Source organism: Pleuronectes platessa, chromosome 22 (assembly GCF_947347685.1).
Source record: "Pleuronectes platessa chromosome 22, fPlePla1.1, whole genome shotgun sequence".
NCBI lineage: Eukaryota > Metazoa > Chordata > Actinopteri > Pleuronectiformes > Pleuronectidae > Pleuronectes > Pleuronectes platessa.
Window position 1 is genome coordinate 9,398,524 of NC_070647.1, and position 23,543 is coordinate 9,422,066.

The 23,543-nt window shown below is 42.5% G+C and overlaps 1 protein-coding gene across 1 annotated transcript; it reads left to right on the top strand.

Moving 5' to 3' along the window:
• Positions 1-1,969: 1,969 nt before the first annotated feature.
• On the top strand, positions 1,970-23,364 carry LOC128428436 (protein phosphatase 1H). The gene is made up of 11 exons (XM_053414608.1): positions 1,970-2,205; positions 10,016-10,189; positions 11,388-11,391; positions 11,626-11,997; positions 13,448-13,560; positions 13,770-13,854; positions 14,450-14,568; positions 17,706-17,769; positions 19,143-19,250; positions 20,670-20,821; positions 21,223-23,364. Exons 1-11 carry the CDS (start codon positions 1,970-1,972, stop codon positions 21,368-21,370), a joined length of 1,575 nt encoding a protein of 524 aa, XP_053270583.1. The 3' UTR covers positions 21,371-23,364.
• The last annotated feature ends 179 nt before the right edge of the window (positions 23,365-23,543 follow it).

The following is a 23,543-nucleotide window of genomic DNA, read 5'->3' on the forward strand; positions in this document are numbered from 1 at the left end:
ACAGCCTCCGAGCACTTTCAACATAATCACAGGTTATTTGATAGTCCTGATTCACTTAAATACCTGTCTACAAAATTCCTGTAAAGAGGTAAAGACAGCATACCATACATTTGTGTGGCAGCAGCAACCCAAGGGAAAACTGTTAGAGCAATATAGCCTCACTTGCGTTTCACTGTCAAGCTCTGCACTTCTTTTAAATGCAGTGTTGTGCAATATCATCCACAGGACCATAAAGCAGTCAAGTTAATTAATAAGTAAGTAAGTTAAAACCCTGCCCTTATAAACAGGTTTATAAAGGAAAACCCCCTCTATCCAAGGATACACCTTCTAAAAATAGAAAGAAATGCACAAACATGGTTTAGCCCAGTTACACATGGGTCTGATGTTTGAACAATGTTGATAATCCAGCTATGCTGCCAATGTTGTGCTTAACCCAGTAGACACAAAGGAGACCAAAACCCAGAAAATGGGAGATGCACCATAAAGACGTGACCCACACCTGCAGCCAAGTTCCACGATGGCTTTATTGACATAAAATGAACTGGTTCAATGTTTTTTGAATCCTGATTTGTTTCTCAGATGTGGGTTTGAAGTGTTTCCAAAATACACACTGTTCAGAAAAAGATCCTTATCTGTGGGCGAAAGCTGTCTTTTGTGTAATGGCTCTATCTACTGGGAACATGTGTGTATTACAATACCTGTAGTTTTTTCCACAACAGCAACGCCTATCACGTGCAATGGTGGCAGGTGATAGTGAGCAGACGGCTTTTATGTAGCAGAGTGATCTATTAAGTCTGCTATTAATTATCCAATAAAAAGGAACTAGTTTTTACAAGTTATCAGTAAGTGGATATTTCCCTGGAACAATGACCAATTTTCTGATTTCAGTTATTGCTGGAGATTATTATGCATTGATAACATATTAATATATATTATACTTTTTGCGGACTTTGTTACATAATAGCAAACAATAAACCCAATTTCAAGTTATAAACCCTCTGTTAAGTCTCATAGGTTTTAGCAGAATTCTTATGTTGCTATTTATTCAAGACAAAAAAATGTATTACTATTATACATATTCATTATTAGGGTGTAGGAAAGGATGGTTCCCTGGACATCTGAGCATGAATACACTGTGCAGCACTCAAGGAAAGAGTGTGCACTATGAGCTCAGGTTTCTATCACTGTAATGACCAGCGGCCTGATTCACCTTTGACCTGCTGCTCTGCAAGCATTATTAATCTATGCTCATCCGCACTGTAAAAAATGTCTCATTAATTTGTAGCCTGTCAACCCTTGAAATGTTGTTCAGTGTATATCAATTAAATTATTGGTATATATGTATATCAATATAACTTGTTACTAGTAAAGTTATTTACGTGTGTCAATTAAAAATAAAGCTGTGCTCCTCCCGTCTGCACTTCATCATTGAAAATGTAGTTTACATTAAAATTGCAATAAGAAGATTACTAATGCATAAGAGTAAAAAGCAGTGATTTGATAAATGCTTTTTATGCTTATGCATTAGTTATGTTATGTATTAGTAATCTTATTTTTGCAATTACAATTTTTTACAGCATTTTCAAAGAGGTTTTTCTATAAACCTGGTACGATCCTTGGATTGTTTTCTCTTTTTGCAGTGTGCATCCATGGCTGCATCACATGACCCGTTAATCTTCAGCGTATTTCCGCGTTCACGGCGGCCGAGCTGTAATAACCGAGTCTCCATGGGGGTGTGCGGGGTTTCGACCGAAGCATCGCTGTTGTTTTCTCCAGCCAGGTCTCCGGTGGCGGCTCGTGTCCCCGCTCTGGATGAATGAAACCCGGACCATCTGAGGGTCTATCCTCCGCTTGTTCTCCACCGAGCCTGTCGTCGACCAGCGCGGACGAGCTGGGGGGGAATCCGGGCAAAGGCAGCCGCGGCGCCGCGCACCGGCCGACTGACACCCCGCCGCGCCGCTCCACCAACATGCTCACCCGGGTCAAGTCCGCCGTGGCCGGATTCATGGGTGGGATCGTGGCCGGGGGAAGCTCCGGCGGAGGCGGCAACCCCGGCTCCGATCTCCAGTTGAAATTCCCGTACAGGAGACCCGAGTTCCTCGGCCTGTCCCCGGATGAGGTCGAGTGCTCGGCGGACCACAACTCCCGGCCCATCCTCATCCTGAAGGAAACCAGGAGATTACCGTGGGCCACCGGATACGCTGAGTAAGTAACCCCGGCTCTAGCTGATCCCACAGCGGCTCCTGGTCTCTCATTGAGGGCAGTGTTGTGGAGGCCCGGGAGCTGTCAGCTTCTTTGACCCAGGCATGTGCACCTTCTCCGACCCAGGCATGTGCACCTTCTCCGGCTGTGCGTGCACCTGTTGTGACCTGCACCCATCCCCAGCTAGCTGCACCCCCCCCCCCCCCTCTGGGTTCCACGCACCCTCCCTTTGCCGTGCACCACATTGAAATCGCGTGCTCGCTTGAAAACGACGACCACTTCCACCCGGAGGATCACAGCCCTCAAGCTGGTGTTCACGTGCAAGCCAGCAGCATCTGGGTATTAAGACTACTACTGTGCTCTATTTGTGGCTCCCTCTGGGTCAGTGGGTGAGTGCATGTCACCAGTTCAACGAGAGCCAACCTTATAATCTGTCTCTGCAGACTTCAGACTGGGCTGATGACCAGTCTCTACATGCAGTTTAGTGAGAGAGGGAGGGGGGGCTTTTACATACAGTGTAGCAGCACGTTTGTCTTCGTAGATACGCTCCTCCACAAACATGGTTCAACAAATGTGTGGAGTCTTGCAAATATTAAAAATTCATACTGTGGATACCATCAGATATCATAATACAATAGAAGTTCCTGAGTTGTGCTAAAAGCTTTAATGAGTGTGCTCTCTAAGTGTGCACCTCCTAAAGCCGGTAGTGTAACGATTTACCGAAAATAGTCATAACAAGTTGTTAAAAGCAAAACTTGGATGAGAAGATGAATGTAGTAAGCTATCTTTTGACCTTGGTTATATTAAGTTATATTTTGGCCTGCCAGACCTGCAGTTTGAGGTATCAGCAAGGTACATTTATTTGCATAGCACATTGTCATACATAGAGGTCATTCAATGCACTTTGCAGAGTTAAAATAAGCATCAGAAGAAAGAAAGAAACATTAGAAATGGTAAAATACTGTAAATATAACCCAATAAGAATATACCTAAAGCTGGCTTCGGGACTTTTCTCGAATTTGTTCCAGAGGCACTGTGTTTTCGCAAGTGTCCGAATCGGTCGCTTCTGAACATTTCCGACCAGTCCACTGGTAAAATGTCCGAGAGAGCCCGTGTGAGAATACAGCAGGAAAATGTCGGTATATTGGCATATCAATGACGTGACACAGAAAAAAACACAATACAAACATTTCTGGATTATCCATAATTACCTTTACCCAGGCAGCACTCTTCACCTGAATGAAGGCTCATATGTGGCTTCAGCCGGACATTATATCATCTGCTTCGCTTCTTTTAACATCCTAATTGGAGTGTTTGCAGGATGTAGCCTGCATGGGGTGCCATACAGCAGTAGGGAGGTCCTGGTTTGAACGTCACCTGGGTGAGTGGAGCACCAATCAAAGTAGGATCAATGTACAGGGAGTTGCCTCGTAAACACTGGTGGAAGGTCAGCAGCTGTGTAAGGACATGGTGGTGGAATCTGATCACAGTGAGTTGGCATGAAGAACTTGGACCTAAATGTCAGCGGTCGGTGTCAGAGCATCTGAAGTCATCTGAATGTGGTTTCGTGGCTGTTGGCTTCTTTTTTAACGCATTACCTCAGAAGCAGTTTATGATAAACAGATGAAAACCTATACCACAGCTTCTCCTTCTCACAGAGCATATAGTAGGTTTAGATTTTGGACTTTCTCCAGCTGCATCCCTGCTGGGTAATGGATCACAAAGGTCAGTTCCAAGTTAGCAATCGCTTCCTCCACCCTAATACCATGAACGTGTGCGGTTGACATTTCATGATGAGGCGCACTAAAGCACGAGTCAGGAAGTAGATAAGAAGAAGATGCACTGTAGATACCGATACCCACTGATAATGATAATTGTTCCCCTTTGTAAACCCGCCTCCTGGACTTCCTCATTACAAATACATATACAGTGCCTTGCATAAGTATTCACCCCCCTTGGACTTTTTCCCATTATGTACTGTTACTAACTGGAATTCAAATAGACTTAAATAAACTTTTTCCCGTTTGATCAACAAAACATGCATAGTACTTTGGAGGTGCAAAATAAATTTTATTGTGACACAAACAATAATGAGAACAAAAAAGTTGACATCTGTTGGGTGCATAAGTATTCACCCCCCTGTGTCAATACTTGGTAGAACCCCCTTTCGCTGCATTTACAGCTGCAAGTCTTTTGGGGTATGTCTCTACCAGCTTTGCACATCTAGAGATGGAAAGGTTTGTCCATTCTTCTTGGTAAAAAAGATGAAGCTCAGTCAGATTGGATGGAGACCGTCTGTGAACCGCAATCTTCAAGTCTTGCCATAGATTCTCTATTGGATTGAGGTCTGGGCTTTGACTGGGCCATTTTAAGACATTAACATGCTTTAATCCAAACCATTCCTTTGTAGCTCTGGCTGTATGTTTAGGGTCATTGTCCTGCTGGAAGATGAACCTCCACCCCAGTCTCAAGTCTTTTGCAGACTGCATCAGATTTTCTTCAAGGATTTCCCTGTATTTGGCTCCATCCATCTTTCCCTCTATTCTGACCAGTTTCCCTGTACCTGCTGAAGAGAAGCATCCCCACAGCATGATGCTACCACCACCATGTTTCACTGTTGGGATGGTGTGCTCAGGGTGATGGGCAGTGTTGGGTTTTCGCCACACATAGCGTTTTGCATTGAGGCCAAAAAGTTCAATTTTGGTCTCATCTGACCAGAGCACCTTCTTCCACATGTTTGCTGTGTCTCCCACATGGCTTCTGGCAAACTCCAAACGGGATTTTTTATGGGTCCCTTTCAACAATGGCTTTCTTCTTGCCACTCTTCCATAAAGGCCAGATTTGTGGAGTAGACGACTAATAGTTGTCCTGTGGACAGATTCTCCCACCTCAGCTGTGGATCTCTGCAACTCCTCCAGAGTAACCATGGGCCTCCTGGTTGCTTCTCTGATTAATTTTCTCCTTGTCCGACTCTTCAGTTTGGGTGGACGGCCTCCTCTTGGTAGGTTTGCGGTTGTGCCATATTCTTTCCATTTTCTTATGATGGATTTTATGGTGCTCAGAGAGATGTTCAAAGCTCTGGATATTGTTTTATAACCTAACCCTGCTTCATATTTCTCCACAACTTTATCCCTGACCTGTTTGGTGAGCTCCTTGGTCTTCATGATGCTGTTTGTTCAGTAATGATCTCCAACAAACTCTGAGTCCGTCACAGAACAGGTGTATTTATACTGAGATTAAATTGCAGACAGGTGGACCCTATTTACTAATTATGTGACTTGCAAATGTGACTTGTGAATGCAATTGGTCGCACCAGATCTTTGTTAGGGGTTTCACAGTAAAGGGGGTGAATACATATGCACTCAACACTTTTCAGATTTTTATTTGTAAATAATTGTGAAATCCATGTAATATTTCCCCCCACTTCCAAATGATGCACTATTTTGTGTTGGTCCATTACATAAACTCACGATGAAATAAATTTTAATCTGTGGTTATACCATGACAAAATGTAGAAAAGTCCAAAGGGGGTGAATACTTATGCAAGGCACTGTATCTGTGTCTCCTCAAGCAAAGGGGTGCATTGCATCATCCTCTGTAAAGTGAAGGGCTTTTCTGCAGGAAATAACGTTTTCTCTGATCCTCTACCATGTTTATATCGCTCGAAATATAAGATCCCCTCCTCTCTTATCTGCCCCCGGATTATAACACTCACACTGTTATATAGAGCAGGCAGGAAGTGTCTCTCTGGGAGCGGTGTGGCTAATGAGTTCAGCATTTATCAGCATTTAACTGTAATTAAAGCCTCTCGTGTTGTCATTACAGCAGCCGCTCGGGCTCTCGCCTCTGCCGCCTCGCGTGTCGTCGCTCTTCACGGCGCTGCATACACACTCACCATCAACAGTACTGGGAATTATTCCATCCATCCATTCATTCATCACTTATATGGCTCGTCCTGCACGGGGAGCTGGGGTTTGGATGGCTCTACTTGTTGAATAGTTGCACATTGGACTGTAATGTGTGATAGATGGTGTATAAAGAGCTTGGAGGGTGGTGTTTTAGGTTTAATAACTATATTTAACTCTGCTAAATATACTCTAAATGCAAATATTATCGTTTTCAGTTAACAAGCTCAGTCCTACAGAAGTTACCAAGCGTGACTCCAAGGCCAATGAGCATTAAAGGGCCCTTTTTTTGTGTGGTAGCACTTTCATGCTGAATACTATGCCACATGCTATATAGCTATATATAGTTTCAGTAGCCTAACACTATCCCAAGTATATATAATTTCATTAGCCTAACAAGAGCCCAAGTATGTATGGTTTCATTAGCCTAACAACATATCAGACTGCAAGGTAACATTATCTGTACTTTACACACTATGAGGCTTGTTTTATTGTTTTATTTCAATAAGCAGTAAGGCGTACATCTAACCTCGGCCTTGGTGTTCCACGTTAGACCAAACCGGAATGATCTTCCATTTATCATTTTCATTCTGATAAAGAAACCGGTGAGATAGCTGACTGTGGCGTGTAGCTCTATCCGGGTCTTTAGCTATAAGCTGTATTATATGGATCATTTAGCTTTCACTAAATAAATTGAGAGCTTTTCTTTTACCCCTTTACAGGGTTCTCATTTTAAAGAGTCGAGGAGAAAGAAATAAAAGTTTGCTGCTTTCATAATAGCATATAACCGATGCTAATGTTGGGGCTAATGTTAGTTTAATTATGTGTCTTTTTAGAGATGTGCCTCACAATCTCATTAGTGCTTCCCTAATATTGAAGAACACATCTGCAACATTCATTATTACAGTGCATCCTTTGCAAAATCTTCCAGAAAACGTTCTAAATTCGGACTCCTTGCAAGACTGATGTTCTTCTTCCTCTCGTGTTCCAAGTTTAACAGAGACAACGCTTTCAACCATTGTGCTTCACCAAATGCTTCTTCCCTCCTTGGGGCCAATGTCTGGCCCAGAATCTGTTGCTGAGGGTGGAGAAACAAAGAGGGAATTAGATGCCTGACAATGGAGGGAAAATTAGGTTTTCTTTCCTAATGGCAGAAGAAAGGTAATTGTTCCAAATGAAAGAAAACATTTGATAGGCAGGGAAATAAAATGGCGATCGCGCTTCCTGCAAATGGTGAAATGAGGACAAATGAGACGCAGGAGTACTCCCAGTCACAGACACACAATGGCACCAGCTGCACTTTTCATGAAAACACAATTGGATTATTAAATTAAATGCACTGTGGTTATATGGAGGACGAGATTTGCTTGTACTGATTTGCCAGTTTTATATATTCGGGGTTCAAAAGTTTACACATATGTGTATTTTTATCACAATTGTTTGTTTGTGCCGCACATACACAGACCGTTACATCACTGGGTCTGTTAACAATGGATTAGATGAAGCAGGGTCCTCCAGTGGATCACACAAGCTCAAAAGTGGTTGATGTGTCAAAGTGTTTTATGGCCACATCAACCCTGAGGGCAATTTGAAGCGGAACTGAGTAATCAGAGTGAAAACAAGCTCTCTGGACATAATGGCTTTTATACCATGCACGACGAATGACAGATTATGACCAGAGCAGTGGAAGTCTGAGCTCCTTCAAGACCACAAGACACGGTGAACAAGTTTTTTTTATGCACATTGGTTTTCCCCAGGGTTGTTTAAAAGACTTGTAATTTTGTCTGAATAATTTAGTCCAAAAACATAATTATATATTATTATTAGCGCTGTATTATAAGGCCAAATATACAAAACAACAAGACAAAAATGTTCGAATCAGTTGATTTACAGGTTAAATTTGTATTTCAGTTAAGTTTGAAGATGGATTTTTTTTACCCTGAATGAAGGTTGTTGTTTTGAACTCTTCTTTTTGTGAATGACACAAACTTTATAAACAGCTAAATATTTTACAAATCTGAGGTAGATCAATTATGTGTTATATCCCCTTCCCACGCCTGTGCCTTCACAATGCAAGTACAATATGTTGATGTATATTGAACTTTTCTTATACTGCCATGGAGTAACATTATGATCATTATTGATGTTGTTTTACTGCCCGAACCCAATTATTAATATCTTATATCAAAGAACAAAGCACATCTTCACAACTAAGAAGCTAAACTAAGGTGACGTTGGGATTTTTTTGCTTCATTAATGAGGAACAAATGATCGATTACAAAATTGTTCCTGTTAAAGTCTGGATCAGATAATCATTTCAGCTCAAATTATACCAACTTAATTAAGGAGTCTGTTATGATATACAATGAGCATACACGCTGGACACCAGTATATACTTTAACACTGATCACTGAGTGCCATAAGAACACACATGGAAATATAAATAAATTTCATAGGTTTCTACACTACAAAGGCCTTTATTATTGTGGTAACCTCTTATTTAACCATTGCACATAGTGAGAAAGACATTTTCTTCTGCACACTCCCTCCACCTCCCCCTTCTCTGTCTTCAAACAGATGCAGTGGACAGCTACTCAAGGCTTTGAAGAGATTATTTGGCCGTTGTGGCAAAAGCAAGTGCATGGCACAATGTAACGTAAAAACATATGCAAAAAATACAAAAAAATAAACATCCATTAACCAAACATTAAACCATTAACCCTTATAATGACTGAATAACAGCAAAATGTCTAAAATATCAAAAAGAAATCATAAACACACATGTACATGAGTTATTGCTCTTTGTCTGTTTTGCTGTTTCCTCATCCACCTGTCCTTGTTTTCTCTCTATCCGATTTTAACAAGCATTTGAGGCTAAGAGCCAGTCGACGATGCTGCCTGGCAGAAGACATCCCACAGTCTGAGGCTATAAATAGAAATGCCAATTTCTCAACTCGGCACAGACATTCACAACACCCTCCAGAGATGTCTGTTACACTGCCAGTCTCATCAGGGCCGTCTCCACAGTCTCACTCTCTTCACCCTTTGTTTAAACCGCTATATTACATTAAATCTCAGTAGCTCTTGTTCTGCAGGTTTGCTGCAATGGTCAGTAAACGCTTAGGGCTGCAAATAGGATGTTTGCTTACTTGAAAGCCGGGGTGTTTGGAGCCATTTTTACATGATGCAAGTAGGATAAAGATGCTTTGGGTTCACTTTTGGGAGCTTTCTTTTTGTCCATTTTTACATACAGTCTATGGAAACTGGAAACCCAGTCTGAGCTGTAGCTGACATAAACGGACACTATGATCATGTACAAGTACAAGGATGCTAAAACACATTTTGGCCTTAACTGTTAATGGGTGATGGCATCATCTTTCTGTGGTCTGCATGCTTAAATAAGGAACAGATCAGGCTAAATGAGACCACACACACACACAGCTTTGGGCATCTCACACAAACTAAGACCTCTAATTCACCCAGCAGTGATGGTCCCCATGCATCAGGACCGTCCCTGCAGAGCCGTGCCACAAACAAGCGCTGCCGTTTGATCTTCATCGAGAACATTAAACATCCACAGCCAGCTGCTTCGCTGGGTGAATGGAGATGAACCTCAGGGCTGCGGCTCTGACTAATTGTTGTGATCCTGCAGTGAGCCATAATAACCATGAAAGAGCACGGCGCCGTTTCATCCGACAAAAAGCATCTGATGTCGGCTTTCATTCAGCTGCTCACTCCCCCCGACTACAGATGTCCGACAAATCTGTTGTGTGAGGCAATATTTTAACTGGAACCCCATTTTTTTTTCAGTGGGACCTCAAAATGGACCGACAAGCTAACCGCCACAGCCTGAAACTATCTCGACCTGTATATTTACAACATCCACTGTCCTTTCCCTCCTCTCACAGGGTGATCAACGCTGGCAAGAGTGCGTTAAATGAGGACCAGGCGTGCTGCACCGTGGTCGTGGCCAGAAGGAGGCCCATGAGCTGCTGCCCTCCTTCAACGCCCAGCAAGACGCCCACTGCCAAGAGACGCATCTCCCTGCCCAACGGAGAGGGCCTGGGGCTCGCGGACCACAAGCTGGAGGACGTGAGTAAACACAGAACGTCTTGATCTGCTCTGTTAAATGTGTATTTCTACACAGGGAATAGAGAATACATAAAGTATACACTGTATATAGTGATTAACAGTCGCTGTGGTAGTCAGTAGTGATGGTGGCGTGGTTATCGACGTCCTGCCGATACACACGCGCTCGACCAATCATGTGTCTCCGCTGTCAGTCATGACGTTTCACCCCATTTTTATAGCATCAGTTATTTTTAATTCAATTCAAACTTACTTGGAAACCTCACATTAGTGTGACAACAACTACCTCAGATTATACAAACCATCACTGAGAAAAATGTGTTTGACTTGCACTTTGACTTTTGAATTTGGCCCACGTCCCATCCACTACCAATGAAGAGGCAGGATTTAGGAATTCTGTCGTCCATCTTTATATGTAGACTATGATCTAGACCTACACCACACCCAGATGATTCAAAGTGATGAGTAAGGTTCCGTATTCCAATGTAAACAGTGTGTCATCGGACACTACCTTGATAAAACTAAAACAATAAAATCAAAACCGATATGAATCAATGTTGGAAACTATCTCTCTGCCTCATGAGGAATTATCTCATCGATCTGGCACAATAAGCAGATCTTCAGCTCGTTGTAAGGGAGTTGAACTTAACTGAACCACTTAATGTGGGTGAGTCATTTGTGAGTGTAGATACCCAGGAGAAAACATCATGACTCATTCTGTCCAACTGTGTGTAGAAGCTGCGGAGGTCAAACCTCATCGCTTCATTTCTCTCCGGAGGAGGAAAGAACACAAGGTTCCCTGTCGATGCTCTGTCAGGCCTGTGTCATCATCACACACTCTGCTTGGTGTTAATTGACCTTTAAGTCACAATCTCTGTCAAATAAGGTCCTGGTATTCTGCTGGAAGTTCAGCTGTTGTTAACTGGGAACAACTTTTTCTCTGTGTCAACTCTTCCCTGTTAGTGAGTGGTAAACTTTATTTCCAAAGGCAATCATTTTATTTATTATTAACATAGTTTTTATTGTTTAAATTACACAAATCTTTAAATATTATCAATATATACAGTATATACTATTATGTATAGTTCTTTTGCATAGTTACCCCCCTCAAAATGAGATTTACTCTAAATTACCATCGACTGAACATAAAGATAGACGACATGACTGCTCCCCAAAAGTGAAGCCAGTAAGTCCAGTTTAATTAGTTTAATCAGTTTAATTAGTTAATTGATTCGATGCAAATTAGCTGAAACATCATGATTGACAGCTGAGACTGATTCATGATTGGTCAAGGGTGTGTGTCGGAATGACCTCGATACAGCGTTTCAATTGCTTTTGCACAGACTCTGTCCCCAAATGCACTTGACAGGAGGATTATGTTTAATTTTGCTGCTAATTTAGTATGTTTCTTTCTATATTCTGTCTCCAGGAGGCTGAAGGTTTGGTGTTCCACTACTGGGCCTTGTTCGATGGTCACGCTGGTTCGGGTGCAGCCGTCGTGGCCTCCCGCCTGCTGCAGCACCACATCGCCTGCCAGCTCCAGTCCGTGATCGAGATCCTGCGAAATCAGGGGGCTCCACCTCCCACCTTGCTGGGGGAAGAGCCCGATACCAACCCCTACCTCCAGGGAACCACCCCCGGCCCTCACCGGTCCCTGACCCGGGCCGCTTCGTTGCGAGGGGCCGCGGGGGCGCCGGGTTCTCCTTCCAACACCCCGCCACCGCCTCGCTTCTTCACGGAGAAGAAGATCCAACACGAGAGCCTGGTGATAGGAGCCATAGAGAACGCATTCAAAGAGATGGTGAGAGACGGGTAGAATGTCACGCTGTATCCACTCCACTCATCCCGATCAGTCCTTAAAAATTCAACACTCACTGAAAGTCTCCCTGTCATTATTACTTCTTATTTTGGATTTTAAATGCTGTTCTTATGCCGAGAAATGTTAATGTTAATGTTAATGTAAATCTTTCAGCAGGGATCACTTGTCTGCCTTCGCCGTTAGGGCCTGTCACCGGCATTCTACCACTTTTATTTCCTCTGTTCTAAGCTCCACACAAAATATCCACTTTGAAATATTCGAAATATCACTGAAGAATTCACAGTCTGATTCATAACACAAACATTGGCTGCGTTTTTGTGACACGAACAAAGTTGTTCAAGTGCGACATAATGTTTAATCTGAGTCTCAAATGGTGTCATTAATATAATTATTTCTAGACAAGATGTCAAAATACCTGCCTTGAAAATCTACTGCTTACTCGCACACACATACTGATGGAGCTGCACTTACTCACATACGGATATTCTGACCTGAGAACCGGAAGCCACACATATTTGAACACACACTTCACGGAGACGCACACAAACCACAACCTTTAGCTTCTCTGTTCACGGTGTATTTTTGACAAATTGGCATCTGGAGTCAGAGAAGCAGCTTATGCACTCAGCCGTGCACATCCCACTGTCACTAGTTCAAAGGCAGCATCAAGCCAAATGTCTTGAATCATTTGCTTTTAAATCAAATGCAACTCAGAAGAAAACGGCAACAGGAAATCTGTTTCTTTTAATTACAAATCATTCATTAATGCTCAGAAACGGAACAGAGTCATTGATATGATTCAGTGCATTTCATTTTCAATCCTTATAAACAAAAGTGTATCAGCACTCGGGCGTCTTTGAAATCTTTTAAAGTTAGAGGTTTTGACAGTTTTTATTAAATAGACATTTAAACATGGGTCTTTGAAAGTGCTTGAAATTTTATATTTTATGCACAAATAAATAGTTTAATAAGTTCTTTTTTTTACCTAATGTTATTAAATGTACTACTTCAGCGGTCTCCTGCCCTCTCTCTTTACTACCAGTAAATAATTAATTTTTTTGATCTACTTACACCAGATATTGTTTTGCTCCTCGTGCTGTAGTCTGAAATCTCTGTAATTGTTCCCACATTCAAGCCTCTCAGTGATTTAACTGTTTTCTCTGAGCTTCTGTAAAGACAGCTTGTCAAGCTTGTCAACAAATTGCACTATTATAAAAATGTGTAATGTTGCAACAGTAATTAACCTTAATCTGTGTATTGAGCACTTGAATTGAGGCGATGGGGCCTAGTAAGCCCTTGAATATAATGCTGAGGAAGTTGTTGGAGCTCTGAGTATCACCACTAGATGGCAGTGGAAAGCAGCGCTCACTGTTCTAGCTGTACCCCGTGGAACCGGGACTAAAAAACTGTCTCTGTCTCCCTTATTTCCCAGGATGCTCAGATCGAGAGGGAGAAGCAGGATTACAACATCACAGGAGGATGCACGGCTCTCACTGTGGTTTACCTGCTGGGAAAACTCTACGTGGGGAATGCAGGTGACAGTAGGTGTGTGCTCTTGCGCTTCTAAATAAAAGGCTCTGTGAAGAACGCTGGGTTAATTACACTGCAGTTAGACCCTCAGGATTCCGGGGACATAAAAATGGCAGCGCACCAACATGCTGGGACAGAGACAGGGGGTCCCAATAGCAGCTGCTTGTTCTTTTGATTGTAAGGTTGCATGTACATTACTTTTCCCACTCTGTGTTTGTCCGCAGGGCTATCATTATAAGAGCCAATGAGATCATTCCCATGTCCACAGAGTTCACACCAGAATCAGAGCGACAGCGACTCCAGTTCCTGGTAAGAAAAAAACACGTATATGTCTTTATTATTTATGCACTAACATGGAGGAGGGCGGGTTTTATGACCTATTCTTTAGCCAACCACCAGGGGGCAATTTGAGAAGCTCTGGCTTCACTTTTGGGAGCTGTGGTGTCGTCCATCTTTGTATACAGTCTACTAGCCTGAACAATACTTAATTAGCAATAAATATCAGCTGATAACATCTTATAACAGGTACATCAATGTTAACAGCTATGTCCGACATTAAAAGCAAACTGCAGGCAGGCTTACAGGCTTTCCTTTTCTACTGTAAAATGTGTTTTAACCAGGAGTCTGTATCAATGATTATATTGATCTTACCTTGGCGAAATAGGAAGAAAATTTGTGGATTGTAACCATATATACAGTCTATGGTGCCAACCCAATATACAGTATGAATTCATTAGATGTTTCTTTTGTTATATCTCTTTCTTTGAAAAGAGTAAAGTTGACAATGTATCGTTAGCAGCCTTTTAAAAACTAATTTAGTTAAATGTGAAGCAGATTAACAGATAAACTGAAAGTCGTTTTTCCGCTCGATCGACTCCAAGTCCATCCTTGTGTTATTCTCCAGGGTTTCATGCAGCCTCACCTGTTAGGAAATGAGTTCACGCACCTGGAATTTCCCCGGAGAGTTCAGAGGAAGGAGGTGGGCAAGAGGATGCTCTACCGAGACTTCACCATGAACGGGTGGTGAGTCCCTCTGCCTCTCTAATTTTCTCTCTTTTTACACACTACTCTCACCCGGCACTTAAAAATGGCAAACCCTTTCATCCAGGAAAGAGCCTGACTCACCGAGAATGATCTCAAATTAGGATGCCAAATGAAAGCTCATTTTCTGGGATTGCAACCCAGCTGCATCCACCTTTAAATGAGACAATACTCTGAGAAAGATCTTCCCCGCTGGGCGCTTCTCCTCTACCTCTTGCGCAGAGTGAGAGCTGAGGGGATGTAACAAGGGAGCAGGCTATAACCTGATTCGATATAATGATACTGCAGCAGACATGGTCCTTTATGTGCAGCGTTACGTGGCTGAGCCTGGCACCCCGCTGTTTAATTGTGGTTGCAGTGGAAGCCGGTAATGAGATGTGCTTTTACTGACACTCGCTCTCCCTCGCTGACACACTGAGGCACACAGTGTTCTGTGTTCGTACTGTGTTCCTACTGTGGTGTGTGATGTATATTTCACAATGTGGCCGCCCCCTCCAGAGCCAGCCACTGTACGGACTACTCTTATAGTTCTCTTAGCATCGATGTAACAGGCAGTTCGGTGTCTTTTTTACAATTTGTCTATGCTTGAACCCTTTCATTACTACATAGGGCAGAATTTACACATTCATTTGGAGTTTTGTTTTTATCCACCTTACAAATATATACACAAGTCAGTTTTTTACTTTCCTTTTAGCTCGGTGTTTGCTCTACACTAAGTTGTGAGGGAAGCGTCGTACCAGAGGCTTAGAATAATTTTATTTTGAGGAAAATTATCCTACCTAACCAAAGTAGGGATGGGACGCTCAATACAGTGATTTCGAAGCTCTGTTGAGATTCTAGTAGCGATTTAGTGCACAGAAACAATCCTTTTCGAGGCACAAGGATTAATACAATATTTTGTATTATCAAGCAAGAAACTCCAAATGTGTAAAACAGCACAGGCGTTCATTCTCAGCTATTGGTTCTTGACATTTATGGAAAAAGTAGGGAGGTTCAAGATGTCGCCCTGTATCTCCGCTGTCCATTAGTGTGTCTCCTTCTCAATCCCCCTCGGCTCGAAGGTTTACCCGGGTCACAGGCTGAAGCAGCTAGAGAATCATTTGGAGAGATCTGAGAAAGCCAGGAGACAGTAATGCCCCCGCCTGAGGCCACCGACGCTTGTTTACAAGAAGCAGCGAGTGTCTTGGTGCCCTTGAGCATGACAGTGCTCATCTGGAGCTTCTCAAGGGCTGAAGTGCTCATCAGTGTTTCTGCCGAGCCTACGGTCATGTTAGGCGTTTGTTCCGTCTCGCCAATAGTTCAAAACATAAAGATATTTCAGTATAAACCAGGGAAACATCGAAACCTTGGAAACAGAAAAATAACTTGCGATTTATCGAAAACGAGTGTTGACGTTCCGCAGCCTCCTCTCCTTCCAGATTTGACACTGGGAAGATAAATTAGTGCAGCGTGTGACTCATTCGTCGTCTCTCTTTTATGAGAGCTGCAACACTTGACGAGGCAAGATGGGAGGGCGGCCGATGGATGAAGACGTCATATTTCTACCTCTCCGGCACAAAGGCAGAAAGAAAGACTGACTTGTGTTTGTTGCGTGAATGGTAAACATCTCCGTTTTGAGACAGACAAATAAGCGGTGAGAGACGCAGCCTGACAGAGGGATCAAACCCGGGTCCGATACGATGCTGTTTGAAGTATTCTCCGCTGACGGGTGACGCCAAGTCTAATTGAGCTGGTTTAAATACATCAGCGTCAACCCTGGAGTCTTTCTCTCTGACATCAAAGCTCCATTTCAAAGTGTTTTTTTCAGATCTTCTGCTTCCATTTGTGCACCTCCGAACTTCATTTCAGTTGTCTGCTTGTGCATCGTAAGCCACCCACCCCCCCACATTCTCTCACTAAATGTTTCAGCAGCAAAACACTTGTTATTGCACATCAGACTCTTTCACTGAGACTGGGGGCAAAATCAAAGTGTTGGAAATTCTGCAAGAAGCCAGGCAGTTGCTTTGTTTTCCCCCGCTTTTAAGTGTATTAATAATCCTCTTCCATTGTTATTTATTCAAGAGGAGGTGGTGTGGACTTTGAGCGATGTGGGCTGTTACCAGACGGGGGAGGCTCTCACAAAGAGATGCTGTCATGTTGCATTTTGGGAAGTGTATTTTTGGAGCAGAGTACCGCAAAAGGATTAAAAGTCAGTAAGAGCATCTTAGCTCCTGCTGCACCCGTTTTGACGGTTCTTTTTAAAAATGTACTCCCCCAGTTTTATGAACTTTCATAACTAAATTTTAACAAAGGGAGACGGAACAAAGAATATGAAGCATTTAGAAAAGGACATGGTCTTAAAGCAACATAGTGGTTTTATGGGTACCTAGGGGAAGCAGGATGAGCTGTAACTAAATATTAAAATGTTGTCAATTCATAAAGTAGTTTTAGCCCACAATTTAAGTGTTGTTTACATATTTACACCTATACTAACCATGAAACAACCAAACAAGAAATGTTACTACAATATTTAATCGTCTTTTAGCTCCTGTTTTGGTCACCACCAACTCCACAGAGAAATATGAAGCTATTTTGCTAATTAGGCTCCACTTTGTCAACCAGCTGCTTGACAACTTTGTCTGTTTGTTGTTGGGCAGGTTGTGTTGAGTGAAGCCGTGTTTCATTAAACTAAAACAAGGAACTGAAACTGGGTAGTCACTCTTCACTTTGCATATGTGCTAATTTGATACGTAAAAAAAAAAGACTAATAATAACCAGTGCAGCTTTAATTCAGTTTTCTCATCAAAAGATAAAAAATGGCATGAATGATGATATTTGTGTTATATTAGAAAATTGTAGGAAAAGGGAAGTTTTGAGATGAAGTAAGAGACTAAATGGCCCAGAAGTCCGACTGGTGGCAGTTGTATTACTTTAGGTCGGGTGATAGAGGGAATACAAAGTGCTGACTGTGATATCCTGGAGATCCAAAGATGGCCACCATCGCCACTGTGACCCAAGAAAACCACTTCATGCAGTATAATTAAAGACACTTTTCCATTTGCTCTTCTCACAACACTCGTGCACCTCTTTTTGAAAGTGTGTGAGTGTAAGACTCATATCTTTCCTATCTTTATACACAGGGCTTACAAGACCATCGAGGATGACGACCTCAATTTTCCACTAATATATGGTGAAGGGAAAAAGGTAGGTGTGTGTGCGTGGGTTTGTGTGCGTGGGTGTGTGTGTGCATGCGTGTGTCCACTCCATGCCAGGCATTCAGAGCTGTAGAGCAAAAACTAAATTACCAGATCTAATGTTGTCAGTATGATGCACTCACACATGCATACACACAAACACTACAAGCCCGCCAGCCACCCAGAGAGTGGGCGATCTGATGTGGAAGTGTGTGTGTCATTGCACACCATCACCAGGAGAGAGAGGAGTCGGTCCATCGGTTCCACTCCAGTAGCCATGTCTAACACACACACACACACACACACAAACAGGCATTCAGGCAGACACACACCACTCGGGAGATGACAGTCGTCCTTTTTAAACATGAAGTTAATTCCCACTGGTGCATCATTGAGAGAAATGCGAGGAAGAGATTAAAACCAAAATCACACAAGTAAATCACACAAAACACTCCGAGTCATGTCAGTTTGTTTCATACGTTGAAACAGCTCAGTTTGATGAGGAAGAAAACGTAACCAGTCTTCATCAGAACGGGGAGAAGCCTCTGTCTGCTACACAGCGCCAGGGTTATAGATTCCCACAGGGATGAAAGGGAGGAGGAAGAAAAAGATGTTGATAATTAAAGGAACAGAACGGTGACATTGTTGGGTTTCAGTAACCTCTGGATACTTAACTACATTTCTAACGGCGTCACATATCTGCAGCCTGACTGACAGACATGCAACCCAGCCACCTTTAGTGTGAAGTGTCGTGTTAATCAGTTATGCAATGGAGGAAAAGGAACTAAACAAGCCCCTATGGAAAACAGCAGAGGCTGTCATATTCAGATTTTACTTAATTTGCTCCTGATGTTTTTCAACAGATGTTAGATGTTCCCTCTGTCAAACTGCACCAGCAGCCACTTGACATCTAGGTATCTATATTTATACATGGTTCCACTGATTTTTTTTTTTTAAACAAGCACACCAGCATGTGCCCTAAAAGGCAAATCTGTATTTCAACACACTGTGCAGTCAGCTACTGTTCCCAGCTTTACCACCTACATGAGTGAGTGGGAGAGCTGATAGTCAGTGTAGACACCATATTTATACAAGTGTCAACCCACCATGATGTCACACATTTTGTCCAGCGCCATCTTGTTTTAAAAAAAGACAGAAGTAACCATATTTTGAGGAGCAGGGGGGTGTGGATGCGTACCGTGCTGTTTCATCATGTTGTTTTGAAGAACACTTGAAACTAGCAATAGGGGCTATAAGCTTGTCAGGGAAAAAATTGCTGACATTATTATCACGTGAGAGGAAGGGTCATTGACATCATCACAAATATTACAATTTCTTTCCAATCCGAATATTCTTCATTAAAATATAAACTGTACTTTACAGGCTCGGGTGCTGGCCACGATCGGTGTGACCCGGGGGCTCGGTGACCACGACCTCAAAGTTCACGACTCCAACATCTACATCAAGCCGTTCCTGTCCTGCTGCCCCGAGGTAAGAGCCACGGCACTACAGCAAATATCCTGCTGACTCACATTCCAATACTGCAGATATAAAGAATATTAAATAGAAACATTTTGAAAATTGTCTTAGATGGTTGATTTATAGCATCCTCATGTTCATCCAGAAACGCCAAACTGCTGCTTTAAGAATTCAAGACTTTTGGTGCAATATTTATGCGATTTCCTTTTCTTTTATCCTCCTTCCCTTTTTTGTATCAAGGCCACCTAGGATCCAGTGCCCCACATAAAGTGACATCGTGCTCATGAGCAGTTTTTAACGTCTCATTATCCCTCTGTAAATGTAACTGTAGCTCAGGCAGTCAAGAACACATTGACAAATGCATTATATCAGCTTAGGTCTGCAGCTGGCCTGCGCTTCATTTTGTCATTCTATGTTTTCCAAACACAAGGACTTGTGGGTAAACCTGTTGACATCTATCTCCTTAAACTTGTTTACCCTCAGACTTGGGCTGTTTCCCGTAGCTGGTACAATTATTACAGAATCCATCTCCTCCATATCATCTTTTTTATTCTTGCCAGCCCCGACTCCTTACTTTGTCGTGTCTGACTTCTGCCACGTTCTAATCCTGTCATATCTGCACCACAGTCCCCAGAAGTAGCACTTTGCTGCCTCTCTGTCTGAACAGGGTCCTCTGCCGCAGGAGAAACCCGAGCTCACCTGTCTGACTGTCTGGTTTCAAAGAGCTTTCATCTCCCGATGTAGTTCAACTTGCAGAGTTTTGCACTTTTTCCTCCCGGAGCTCTTCTCTTAATCTTTAATTCATTAATGCCCGGGTTCACGCCAGGTTCACACGGAAGATGTAACGCCGCTCAACACTTTCCATGTACGCCTCCCTGTCTAGCACAGAGACGACTCTCACGTCTTGTCAAAGTCTCTCGGGTGGGCTTTTGAAAAAGCTTAGATTAAATGGAGACTGCATTTAATTAATCCACTTGTGTAAATGCTCGGTCAGCATAGATTTTAGTACAGTGGAGAAAGAAATCTTTCACTTTGAGGTCACTTGAGAATATGCTATAATTGTTCTGCTCTGGTTTCTGAGCGAAGACCAATATTTGGTGCTACTTGTCCAGGTCAAAGTGTGGATACCCGACCCGAGCCCAATGTTTGCACTAATTTCAACCTATGGGTTCTTGATGAATGAAATTTAGTTGATATTCACTTATGTTTTTGTTGTAGTTGTAACAGCGAAAGTAATAGTATCTAAATAATCTGCAAATATGTAATTTGATGATCTTGTGGTCTTGACACACTGCACGTTTCTGCTTGAGATAAGTATTCGTAGTGATGCTAGCATCAGTCGGTCCAGCGGAAGATGGGTACATGTTAGCATGTATTAATAAGTCGTTTTTTTTATAATGAAAGTGTTATTGTTTTGTGGTTATCTTGCAGGTGAAGGTGTATAACCTGACCCAGTATGAGCACGGGGCTGATGATGTGCTGGTAATGGGAACTGACGGGCTCTGGGACGTCCTCTCCAACCAGGAAGTAGCTGAGGCAGTTACGACTTTTCTGGCCAACTGTGACCCTGATGACCTGCACAGGTAGGACACTTCTCCTCTTTTTCTTCCGTTTTCCTTAAGTTCTCCACCATGTGGTGTCACTTTGCTTGAATGTGAAAGCTCTGTTGCAGTTTTTATTCAACAGGCACAGTTTCCATTTTAAGGATAAATTACAACCTTCTTTAACCACTTACCACTTGCTCTCAGAATCATAGCACTATTGAAATCAAATATTTCTGAGGGTCATCACCCTCTCATCATTTGTAGTCCACAGTCAGCAAATTTAAGGGAAACTATTGAGACCACATCACAGACCCCATCATGGACTAGATTTCCAGAAGCTGCTCAGACAGAGGTTAAAATAAGCCTCAGTTTCATATTAGGTAATCATATTGCAGTATTAAAGGACTGAAGGCTTTGTGATTGTTCCTACTGTTGTCCAGGTACACGATGGCCGCACAGGACCTGGTGATGCGAGCCCGCGGGGTGCTGAGGGACCGAGGCTGGCGGATCACCAACGAGCGCCTGGGCTCCGGGGACGACATCACGGCCTTCATCATACCGCTCATGTACGGCAATCGTCAGGTCTGAGGAGCCCGACAGAGATGCTGCCATTCAAGGACCCTGAAGGGCCTGTAGGCTCCTAAACCAACTCAGTACTCAACTCAGAATCCCCTTTCAGTTCCCCCTGTGCCGTTTGCACTTTGATTTTCCTCCTTAGACGAAATTCAGATGCAACCTTTAGATTTGTTGCTGCTTGATTTCTCAGCTCGAGTTCAGGATTGCGCAGCCACCAATTTAAGTTTTAGTGTTAGAAACCACAAGACACATGGTTATTTTATTGAACTTGAGTCGTAAATCTAAATAAATAATTAGTCATCCAGGATTGTAGTGATTAAAAGTAGTTCCATAGGATGAACATTCCCTAAACCTTCTGCAGAGATGCGAAATATAAAAATAGGCGAATGAACCGACTGAAAAATGAAGGAAAGACCTTTTTCTTTCTTTCCTTCTCTTACCTCTCTTCTTATGCTGTACAATACCCGGCTTGTCCTCTTCCTACCCTCTCTTTTCGTACCCTCCTCTTCCCCTATACTGCACAGTCAAACTGGTTTATTATAAAAAGAATACCTCCGACATCTCCTGACTGTGGACAGAGCTGGGAGGGTCAGGTGCATTTTCTGTTTTGCCACAGTGTGGCCGCGAAGGACCATTTTGCTGAGGAGCCACTTAACAGGTGGATGCAGCAGAAGAAGAAAAAGGATGAAGACTTGAAGTTGTCGACCTTTCAGGCTAGTCTCGTGAGGAATCTGCTTTCTTGATGGAATACAAGAAAACTCACTAGAGGATTTGAACTATGAGGATCAGCCAGAAGAACGACGTAGTTTGATATGGTTGATGGAGTTTGATATGAAAACTGATCACTCATTTAACATGAGCACAGAAGGAACATGTTCACTGTTTCAAGTCATTTAATCTGATGTTGTGCGTAGCTTGAGGTTTATTGCACTTGGGGATTAGCACATAGCTATGACATGGGTTATGAAAACATTGGTTTAACATTTGGGGGAATGCACTAAATAGCTTTTTTTCCCCTAGAGTTAGAAGAGAAACTCTAGGCAAAACAATACAAATCAAATTTATTTCTAAACAGTGAGAGATTAAATATTGGATTAAATGACTTGCCCAGCAGTGTAGTAGCACTTTAGGCCGACCCACAATACTCGTCGAGGGGTCATGATACATGTAATGACGAGGAGGAAAATATTCCCTGCAGCAGGGAGGATTTAGATAATCATGAAATACAATTGAAATCAAGCTGAATCAAAGGCCCACAGAGACCAAGACAGAATGTCCATGTTGCCTGAACATGTTCTGCATGTTTCAGAAGATTTAGACGTCAAAACAGATCGCGTTTGTCTGGAAAGGAACAGGTTCGGGAACACTGGGGTTTTGTGTTTGGATGTAGTGATTCCCTGTGTGTCAGTGCATGCAGTGATTTATCATAGGCCTGGGAACATGAGTGACGGTGCAATGGTTTACACTGCAGTTTGTTTTATATGGACTGAATTTAAATTTCTGTATTGTATCGAAGCGTTAATGGTAATGTTATTTGTTTGTTAATGTGCCGTAACCATGCATATATTTATTAGGTTGTTCGTTCCTTTGGGAATATTAGCATCCCAGACATTTAGCATAATAGCTTGATGTGATTCATTATAAAGGAAGAGAATGAAATGAAACAGAAACCCTTATCGCCAGACAGGGAACCTAATAGTGTTTTATTTTATTTTTTTACTTTTTCTCATTTTGTTGAGTGGAGAAGCGATTTGATTTGTTCAGTCTCGTAACTGTCGTGGCCTCAGAAACTTACAAATGAGCATTCGCTCCCTTCCCTCTATTATTATTCTATATTCATGGAGGCTGCTCTGCTCAGCCAGATTCACTGAGTAAGAAGCAGGACATGAGGAGTTGCCTGGGGAAAGGAGAAACTTACACGGCAGAGGATAACAAGTTTTGAAGAAGTTTCTTTCCAAACTCAGTTAAAAAAGATTGACAGCATAAATAAAACTGCATGTTTTAAAGGTGCGATTTTGTCCTTGACTGAAAAAAATATTGCTTATGATTTTCCCTCTAAAATGGATGTGTAGAGTTTTGGAGTAACATTGGTTTACTTTAGGCTCGAGTGAAAAGGGGAACCTCATTGCTGCCTTCAAAAGGGAAATCTTGAGCTTTCGGTTACGATGTGTGTAATCGTGTAAAT

Excerpts from the sequence above, each read along its gene's own strand:
- LOC128428436 (XM_053414608.1), top strand. The coding sequence starts at position 1,970 with ATGCTCACCCGGGTCAAGTCCGCCGTGGCCGGATTCATGGGTGGGATC. Across the intron at positions 19,251-20,669 it reads TCCTGTCCTGCTGCCCCGAG|GTGAAGGTGTATAACCTGAC; the intron begins GTAAGAGCCACG and ends GTTATCTTGCAG. Across the intron at positions 20,822-21,222 it reads GACCCTGATGACCTGCACAG|GTACACGATGGCCGCACAGG; the intron begins GTAGGACACTTC and ends ACTGTTGTCCAG.